The 9,884-nt window shown below is 39.9% G+C and overlaps 1 protein-coding gene across 1 annotated transcript; it reads left to right on the plus strand.

Annotated features, from left to right (window-relative positions):
* Positions 1 to 723: 723 nt before the first annotated feature.
* LOC115757429 (putative B3 domain-containing protein Os03g0621600) lies at positions 724 to 9,884 on the plus strand. The gene is given in 11 exon segments (XM_048278617.1): positions 724 to 1,006; positions 1,852 to 2,281; positions 2,538 to 2,758; positions 2,964 to 3,210; positions 3,573 to 3,739; positions 4,254 to 4,497; positions 8,476 to 8,696; positions 8,771 to 9,101; positions 9,362 to 9,463; positions 9,466 to 9,497; positions 9,591 to 9,884. Coding segments are annotated over 11 exon segments (2,412 nt in total). The 5' UTR covers positions 724 to 874; the 3' UTR covers positions 9,876 to 9,884.

A 9,884-nucleotide genomic window follows, 5' to 3' on the forward strand; every position in this document is an offset into this window, starting at 1 on the left:
ATCGAGCAGCAGCGGAGAATCAATGAAAAGCATTCGTTTCCACTTTTTGTTTACTTCTTTCTTGTTTTTGTGCTAGTGTCCATTCTCTGACTACTTTGCAGGGAAAGTTTCTCTCAAATTCGGCTAGTCTTTGAGGGTTTGCACGCCGACACGACCAGTAGATCTAGAATTTTTATGCAACGTGGCTTTTGAACTTTTTGCACATGTTCAGTTTTCCTGAACTATATTAAAATTTTTAATGTTATCCTTTTATTGGTTCAATTTCAGGAACATCATTGATCATTTTCATATAGCTCTAGCTCAAAGAAGCATGTACCAAAAGTGTAAGGGTTGCATTTAATAATTTAAAAGTTCAGGATAACTTTGCACAATGAAAATTAACTTATTCTTGTCATGGCACTATCCTGTCGGGAAAAAAACAGTGATTGACAAGGGTAGGTATCAGCCCCGCTACAAGGGTCAGGAGATTGTCCGAATCATTATTTGCATCAATTATCCATTTTGAAACAAATGAAGAGAGAGGAGGCACACGGATTCGGTGAAGGAAGAGAGAGAATGATAGCCAAGACGACACGTCGCTCCTCGTATTATTTAATAAATAGGCTCGTCTCATGGTGACGTGGAGCGGGAACCTATGCAATATTTTCTCGAAGGGGGCCCAGCTTGTACACGTGTCAATTTATGAATGGACTCAGGCACTGAGGCACCCAGTACTGTCTTTCTCCGTCGCCCGTTTCTCCACTCCCACTTCAGTGACACACTGCCATTTCCTTCCTCGAGAGCAAAGGCTCCGCGCTCATGGAGTTGAAGTTGGAACCCCCAAACCTTCTTCTTCTTCTTCTTCTTCTGTAAGGAGTCAAGGACATTGCCGTCTATGGCTTGCAGTCGTCGTCGCCGCCGGAGAGAAGATGGAGCTGCCGAGCGGGAGGTGGCGACCAGTCCTCGTCTTGGGAGACGGAGCTTCTTCAAGATCATACTCTCCGACGCGCTTGAATCTGGAAAGCTTGTGAGTTGATCAGATCTTCGCAGTCTGTTTCATAAGATTGAGCATCAGTGCTTAAGAGTTTCTCGCGCTCTGTGCTGCCTAACCCATCAACCTGGAAAACTTGTTTGTGTGTTGGGTTTCGAATGAACTTTTCACTTCCACCTAAAGGCCAAGAAAGAAAGGAAAAATTACAGGGTATTGTCTTAGATGGCCTGTAGATGGAACAAAATTTCTCCTTTTTCATACTTTAATAATATGAACATCTTCATCGTATGCGTGACTGTTTGTCCTGAATCAATGTGATGGTCTGCGTCATGTTTGTTTATATGTTTCATGATCTGGGTCGAAATGGCTTTCAGGATAGAGTGTACTTTGCATGGTTCAGGTTTCCACAACATCCTCTGAGCATCACTATTCTGGAAAGAAGGGTAATTTCAAGGATACACAGATTTAACTGACAACAATTGATATGACAAAGTAATGGGCTGTTCTATGGTGCCTTGCTTCTTTGGGCAGCAAAATTGTCGTGCACTTTCTCAGTCTTTGGACAAAAAGAAGATCCATGTCAACTGTTGGATAATATGGGATCAAGATAAAAGTTATGTCAACAGTTGGATTTGGCACAGCAAATTCGCTGATTGTAGTGTGGATAAAATTTTGGATTCTGGAGGTTTACTTTTGTCAAATGAAGCAACTATACCTCAAATTTGATCCACAATTATTCTGAAGGGCACTTGTGGAAACTGATCTTTCATCGATGATGCAGAATTTAAAATTTCTTAGCTTTCTTCCTTTTTTCTGCACTTTCGTTTGACTCTTATGAGTTGGTATCATGGACCTGTAACTTTCAAATTGTTCCAAAATAGGGAATTCCAAAGAGTTTCTTGAGAAGATGTGGAAATGATCTCTCAAACTCGGTGCTTCTCAAGGTTCCAGGCGGTTCAACCTGGACTATAGGGCTAGAAAAGTGTAACAATGACATGGTTTTGTTGTGGAAAGGGTGGCAGGAATTCATGGAGCATTACTCCATTGGTCATGGTCACCTCCTAGTTTTCAAATATAGAGGGAACTCCACTTTTCACGTAATAATATTCAATAAGAGTGCTTCAGAGATAAATTATTCCTCAAGCAGTGGCAAAACATCATACCGTGGGAGCGAACTTCCCTCACCTGAAACAGAAGATGTTGTAGAAACAGAAGATCTGGAGGATGTCACACCCCATCAAATAATGAGGAATGAGCCACCTTTACCTTATTCTCAGCTTAGTCCGAGCAACTCACCACAAGGGTCCGAAGGTGCGACTCTTCATTTTAGAAGTCACGTTTCTTCTTACATCACTCTCTTTTATTAGTTCTTTTTAAAAATACTTGAAAACTTTTATGATCCAATGCCGCCAAAATGATATGGCAGCATTAGATGAAAAAAAGTCCTCTGCTATGAAACGGAGTAGCTTTGCTATTTCTATTTGTAGATGGGAAGTAGGTCGATTGAATTGATCCCTACCCTTACCTGTTTTGGAACTAAATGGAACCTGGTCTCCTTGGTATGTAGTTCCTATTGATACTGACCCCGAACAACCACATCTGTCTCAAGCTCAAGCTGACCTGACAGATAGAATTAAACAGCCTACATGCAGAGCGAGCAGTTCTGAGCTGGGCTTTCATGGTCCTACACTTCCAAGACCTCTCACTACTCCTGAATTTGCCTGCAAAGTTGATTCCGAACATCCCTTTTTCAAAAAGGTGATCCGGCGATGTTATATGGATAAACTGGTATGTCTTGAGCTCATCACCGGCATAGTTCAAATATGATTGCTAGTACCTACAATGCCATGATCACATTAGCTGTTGATGTCCACTTGTTTGAGATTTTTTTAGTTATAATCCAATGGATTACTACAACAATACTCATTCCTGGGATTTCTCATTCCACTTAAACAATTTCATGTCTTGGTTGTTCAAACACGTACATGTGCAGTATATTCCAGGTGGATTCATCAAGCAGCATATTCAGGAAAAGCATAGAGCAACTCTTAGGTATGCCAACAGATCATGGTCAGTGAGGCTCATCAGGTGCAACAGACATGTCAGAGGGGCTCTGTTTCTGTCCTTTTCTGCTGGTTGGAGTGCATTTGCAAGAGACACTCATCTGGGCATAGGAAATGTCTGCGTGTTCAAGCTAATTGATAGGAATGATATTGTGTTCGAAGTCTCCATTTTGAGTGGTGAGGACTTGATTTACATTATTGAAAAAGGAGTACTGGAAGTGTAACTTTAGGCTGGTTATAGCATGACTTGCAATCTGGGTTTACAATTTTGCCTCCCTTATTTGGTTGTGCTGCATCACCGACAAGTGCACTTTCTTTTCTATGTTATTGTAAAATACACACATGATGTTTTTAGACTTTTGTGTGTCGATTGGTATGGTAATGATCTAGGCAGGATTCTAGTTGATTTGTCCCTTTCAATGTGAAGAGAGCACTTTCATGTTAATCATAATTTCCAATCTATGCATAGATTGTATGATACTAGGTCAATTGAAGAAATGCTCACACTAAAGTCCAATTTTTTTTTTTTTCATTCTTAGTTCAGTGCAGGAACAAACTGTCTAAACGAAGATTGAATCATTATGAGCTGTCTTTTCGTGGTCCTACACCTCCAAAGCCCCTCAATACTCCTGAATTAGCCAGTGAATTTGAGTCGGAGCATCCCTTCTTTAAAGTGGTGATACAGCAATGGCATGAGAGTAAAGTGGTAAGAAAGATTCAAGCCTAATCCACCACTGGCATATCTCAAGCTCAATCATGATTGCTATAAGTCATGCCTCAATATTGTGTTTTCCCAAGTTGATTTGGTTTGTGTCAGAAACTTAACAACATACTATATTTCTCAAAATGTCCATGGGGATGATGGAGTAACGTGGAACCATAAAAGGACGGATGAGTAAAGACATTAATTGGGTCGGGACTGTCCTTTACTTGGATGAGCAACAAGCTGCTCTATTCATTATCCAAGTCGAAGGATGGACAGTCACTTGAGTAAACTAACTGAAAATAGCTATTAATGGACAGTCACTTCTTAAATGATGCTTTAGATTGCAGGTTAAGATCAATGACTTTCATAAGCCCCTTAAGGCTGTTGATTAAGACTCTTGAACAAGCAATCATTGGCAAGAACCTACATCATGTGCCTTTTTTCACGCGAGTGTATGCTTTTGTGACGTCCTTTTAACGTACAGTGGTTCGTTCACACGTGTACGAATGTGCAGAACGTACCTGGTCACTTTGCCAAGCAACATATTCAAGAAAACAAGGAAATGGTGACTCTTAGGTTTTCAGACAGATCATGGCCAGTGAGGCTGCTAAGCTATTGGGAGGAAACCCGGATGTCCTTCTCTACTGGTTGGCGTGCATTTGCAAGAGAAACTCACTTGTGTGTGGGAAATATCTGTGTGTTTGAGCTCATTGATAGGGATGATGCTGTATTCCAAGTCTCTGTTTTCAGCAGTGCCGGTAAGGATCCGTTTCACATCGATTGAGGTGAACATCGAAGTGTTACTTTAGCCATTCACTGCGAAGATATGGATTGAGCATTCCCAATTATGCATCTTTTATTCAGCAGTTGCAAATCAACTAAAAGTAGACTTCTTTATGTTTCTGTTTTCTTCTTTTCTGCACTAGTCTCAATTCGATTTCCAATCTATGCTGGATCTTTTTATAGCGAGTCAATTAAAGAGACATTCACACCAATGTCTATTAAAGTTCTTATTGTTTTACTACAGGTGGGACTAAAAAATCTACATGCAGAGCGAGCCATTCTGGGCTGGATTTTGATGGTCCTACACTATCAAAGCCTCTAAAGTCTCCCGATTTAGCTAGCAATATTAATTCGGAACATCCCTTTTTCATACTGGTGACCCCGCAAAGTTGTATCCATGGCCTGGTAAGATCTAAAGCTTAATCATCACTCACATATCTCATGTTCATTTTAACAGTTTTCCTGTATTGGCTGTCCAAAAAATGTACATGTGCAGGGTGTTCCGGTTGGATTTGCGAAGCAACATCTTCAGGAACACAAACAAATGGCGACTCTTCAGTATTTGGACAGATCGTGGCCAGTGAAGATCCTTAGGAGCCTTGGACAGGCCACTGGTACTACTACTCTGTCCTTCTCCGCTGGTTGGCGTGCATTTGCAAGAGAAACTCATCTGCGTGCAGGGAATATCTGCTTGTTTGAGCTCATCAATAGTGATGATACTGTGTTTAAAGTCTCCATTTTGGGCGGTGCTGGTAACGACCCGGTGCACATTGATCGAGATGAACATCAGAAGTATTACCTTAGGCCATTGCAGCATCGGAATGATTTCCGGGGTTCCTCATAATGCCTCCTTTTCTTAAGCTGCGGCTAATCAATGAAAAGCACTCCTTTCTGCTTTTGTTTTCTTCGTTCTTCCTTTTTGTGCTAGTTTCAGTTCTCTGTGTACCTTGCCCGGGAAGAACCCCTTAAATTCGGTAAACCTTTATGGTTTTGCACAGCTCTCAACCCGACCAGTAGATCTACAAAAGAGTAAAGATTTCATGCTCTGATGTGTGCTCATGGAGTATTTCGCTTTTCATATATTTTGTCCTCCAATAGTATGGCGTATCTTTTTTTTTAAATAATATTTTATATGCTGCATGTGCCTAATTTAATGACGTTCTCCATGACTAATTATTAAATATCATCTCCCCCAAGTATATAATTCATATACAGCATGTGCCAAATTGGGCAGTTAAATGTACATCAGGAAAGGACAAATGAAACAAATGGTCATTAAACTATGACTCAATGTGCAATGTGATCCTAAACTTTAATTTTATTTGTTCAATATGGTCATTAGTGTAATGTTGTACTTGGATTTTTAATTTGATCGATGTTGTACCTTAACTCTTTTGCGGGCTCCATAGCAAGAAATGATATATTTTGTTAAAGATAGTCCTTCGCGTAAATTGCTTTGAATGGGTAAATCAATCATTTGTCCTTGAAAATCTAACATTAATCGTCTCATACCTACTAATTGGTGTACTTAAGATGCATTTTCTCTAGTTCTCGAAAGAGACATTATATGGATTGGATCAAAGAGGTCTGTCATTCTAAAATAAGGATTCGTTTTTTGTCGCAACTATTCACTTGTAGCATATCATACCTCAATGGATTGGCATAATTTTTCTACCGTATGTACATTCCCATAATGATGGTATTCTTACCAAATCAAACTTTGTTGTTCACCATCTTGTACTAACCATCCGTTAGAAAGTGTTGTTAAAAGATCATCAACTCCTATTGAAATGGATGTAGCAATGGCTTGCTAGAAATCCAGAGTCTTCACTTGATCCAAAATGTGTGATGTATATGCCATTCTGAAGTAATCTATTAATCTGCTCATAAGTCTTTTAATGGCAATTTCATCTATTATTTTATTGTGAAAGACTAGATTGACTTGTTCTGCCATAAGTAGCTCCATATTCTGCTAAGTGGGATTCGACATTGAGTTCATCAATGATTGGAAAACTTAGTTTTCTCGATCTGAATTCACATGGAAATTTGGGAACTAGGGTACTTGTGGAACTGGAGAGATCCAAATTCGTACTGGTGTCATAGAATTACTTCATTTAAATCCCATATGATTAGGTACCAAATGAGAAGGCTCAACAAAACTCTTGTATAGCTTCTTCAACTTCACGAAAAAGAGAAGCATGACCAACCGTTGCTAGAATATATACACATATTTTTTTTTTACACTTCTTACTATTAGATAGTGCCCATAAATTTCATGACAGGTATCCAAAAATTTATAGTGAATCTCAATAGGATCTTCTCTTGAAACGATAACATGTTGATTTAGTCTCCATCGAAGTCACAAAGGACCACCTAAATTGGCTAGCTTCTGTCTATAAGCTCCAATCGCATCATAGGAACTACGAGAAAAAAAAAAGGTTCTTTTTTCTATAATTATAGTTATTATCATAAGTACTTTCATTTTGATAGTTTCTGCCATTCCATAGATTATACCTATTTGTACAAATATCTTGACGATTTTCACTCGTTAATACATATAGACCACTAAGCATATCTAGGGACGAAAATGGGATCCCCAATAGCTGGAGACAAGAGATTCATATGAAAAAACTAAGTAAACGAGCCTTCGCTGGAGCCTCCAAAAATAAAGGTACATGATCATCCATTTGATCCCCATCAAAGTCAGCTTTAATAGGCGAAGAGTAGGAATCAGTACTTGTGTTAGTAGGAGCAGTGCAAATCTTAACAAACGTAGTCAGTCTAGGACTAAGAGTGCTGCTTGTTGAAGTTGTTAGTCTAGGACATCTTAGAAGGGATTGTCTTAAGTTAAAGAACGAGAAGTGTAAAGAAATTAGAGTTGAGTCTATTGATGATATTGTTGTAATAACCGATTGTAATTTCGATAATGTTGATCATGTGATATCTGTCACCAAGGATTTGTCATTTGACAGATGGATTAAAGAATTTAGTTGTTCATTTTATGCTACACCAAATAAGAATTGATTTACTATTTGTCAGTACATGAATAGTGATAACATGCAGTTGGGAAACAATATTGAGTGAAATGTTGTAGGTATTGACGATGTCGATATGAGATGTTAGGACTTTGGTTTCAAAGTCCCATAAGAAGTTGAATAATAAATGAAGAATGGAGAGTCCCACATTGGAAAAAGAGTAGATGAGAGATGGGTTTAAATATTGGAACCTTACAAATGGGTTTGGGCCCCTCGTGGAAGGGAGAGGACATACGCAAAGCTAGGTCAGCCCACACGCATGCACGCCGCCGCCCGCTCGGTTCAATTTGATTCACATTGATTGAGATGAACAATCGAAATTGCTATTCTAAGCCATCTGCAGCGTCAACATAATTTCAGGACTCCTAATTATGCCTCTTTTATTCGGTAGTTGCGAATCAATGAATAGTACTCTTTTATATTTCTGTTTTCTTGTTTTCTGCGCTAGTCTCAATTATTTAATTCCCGTGTTAGAAAGAAACTCTCAAATTTGGCGCTTCTTTAAGGTTTATAGTAGTTCAATCTGACCTATAGAACTAATAAAGCGTAATAATATCAATTACACTTTGCTTATACAACCTGTGATTTTACAAGGTCAATTTCTACATACATCACATTCTTTTCGTCATCTCTTTTCAACTTCTTGAAGATTTTACGCAAGGCTTTTTTTGCATGGTTATGCAACTTGTAGTTTGTTAGTTTATTCTGAAATGAAGAACATCTTGTGAGGCTACGGCAATTTCCAATCTATGCTAGATCTTTTGTGGTATCATGCGAAATAGATTTGAAAAGTTTCCAATGTGGAACAGAGTAGCTTTGCTATTTCCATTTGCAGTAACGGGAAGTAGGTCGATTGAATTGATCTCTATCCCTACCAGTTTTGGAACTAAATGGAACCTGGTCTCCTTGGATATGTAGCTTGTGTCGATACCGACCCCGAAGAACCAGATTTGCCTCGAGCTCAAGCAGATTCGACAGAAAGGATCCAACAGTCTATATGCAGAGTGAGCCCTTCGGAGCTGGTTTTTCATGGTCCTACACTGCCAAAGCCTCTCACTCCTGCTGAATTAGCTTGCAAATTTGATTCGGAACAACCCTTTTTCAAAACGGTGATCCCGCGATCTTACATGTCTTGCCTGGTAAGTCTTGAGCTTAATTCATCACCGGTACGATTGCTACCACATTTGCCTTGTTCAAACATGTACATGTGCAGAGTATTCCGGGTGGATTCATCGAGCAACATATTCAGGAAAACAAGGGAATGGCAACTCTCAGGTTTTCAGGCAAATCATGGCCGGTGAAGCTCCTAAGCTATACTGAGACCAGAACAAGAAAAAATCTCTTAAGCTACACTCAGACCAGAAAAACAGAAAGGATCTTAAGCTATACTCATGAAACCCGGGTGTTCTTCTCCTCTGGTTGGGCTGCATTTGCCAGAGAAACTCATATGCGTGTGGGAAATATCTGTGCGTTTGAGCTCATCGATAGGGATGATGTTGTGTTCCGAGTCTCCATTTTCAGTACTGCCGGTAAGGATCCGATTCACATTGATTAAGATGAACAATCGGAAGTACTACTCTAGGCCATCTGCAGCGTCGACATGAATTCAGGATTCCTAATTATGCCTCTTTTGTTCGGTAGTCGTGACTCAATGAATAGTAGGCCCTTTCATGTTTCTGCTTTCTTCTTTTTCTGCGCTCGTCGAAATTTCTTAATTTCCATTGTGGAAGGAAACTCTCAAATTTCGCGCTTCTTTAAGGTTTATTGTGGTTCAACCTGACCTGAAGAACTAATGAAGTGTAATAATCCGGGTGTTCTGAGCCGGATTTTCATGGTCCTACCCTCCCAAGGTCTCTCACATCTCTCGAATTAGCCAGCAATTTTGATACGGAGCATCCCTTTTCTAACTGGTGATGCCGCGATCTTACACGAGTTACCTGGTGAGTCTCGAGCTTGAATCATCCATTCACAAATCTCATGTTCAATCCAACAGTTCTCATAGTATTGGATATTCAAAACACGTACATGTGCAGCGCATTCCGGTTGGATTTGCCGATCACCGTATTCAGGACAACAAACAAATAGCGGCTCTTCGGTATTCGGACAGATTGTGGCCGGTGAAGCTCACTAGGAGGAGCCCTGCACGGGCTGGAGGGACTCTATATCTGTCCTTCACTGCCGGTTGGCGTGCATTCGCAAGAGAAACTCTTCTGCGTGCTGGAGATGTCTGCATGCTTGAGCTCATCGATAGGGACGATACCGTGTTCGAAGTCTCTATTTTGAGCGAGGCGGATAATGACCCGATTCAAGTAGATTGAGATGAACAT

This window comes from Rhodamnia argentea, chromosome 5 (assembly GCF_020921035.1).
Source record: "Rhodamnia argentea isolate NSW1041297 chromosome 5, ASM2092103v1, whole genome shotgun sequence".
NCBI lineage: Eukaryota > Viridiplantae > Streptophyta > Magnoliopsida > Myrtales > Myrtaceae > Rhodamnia > Rhodamnia argentea.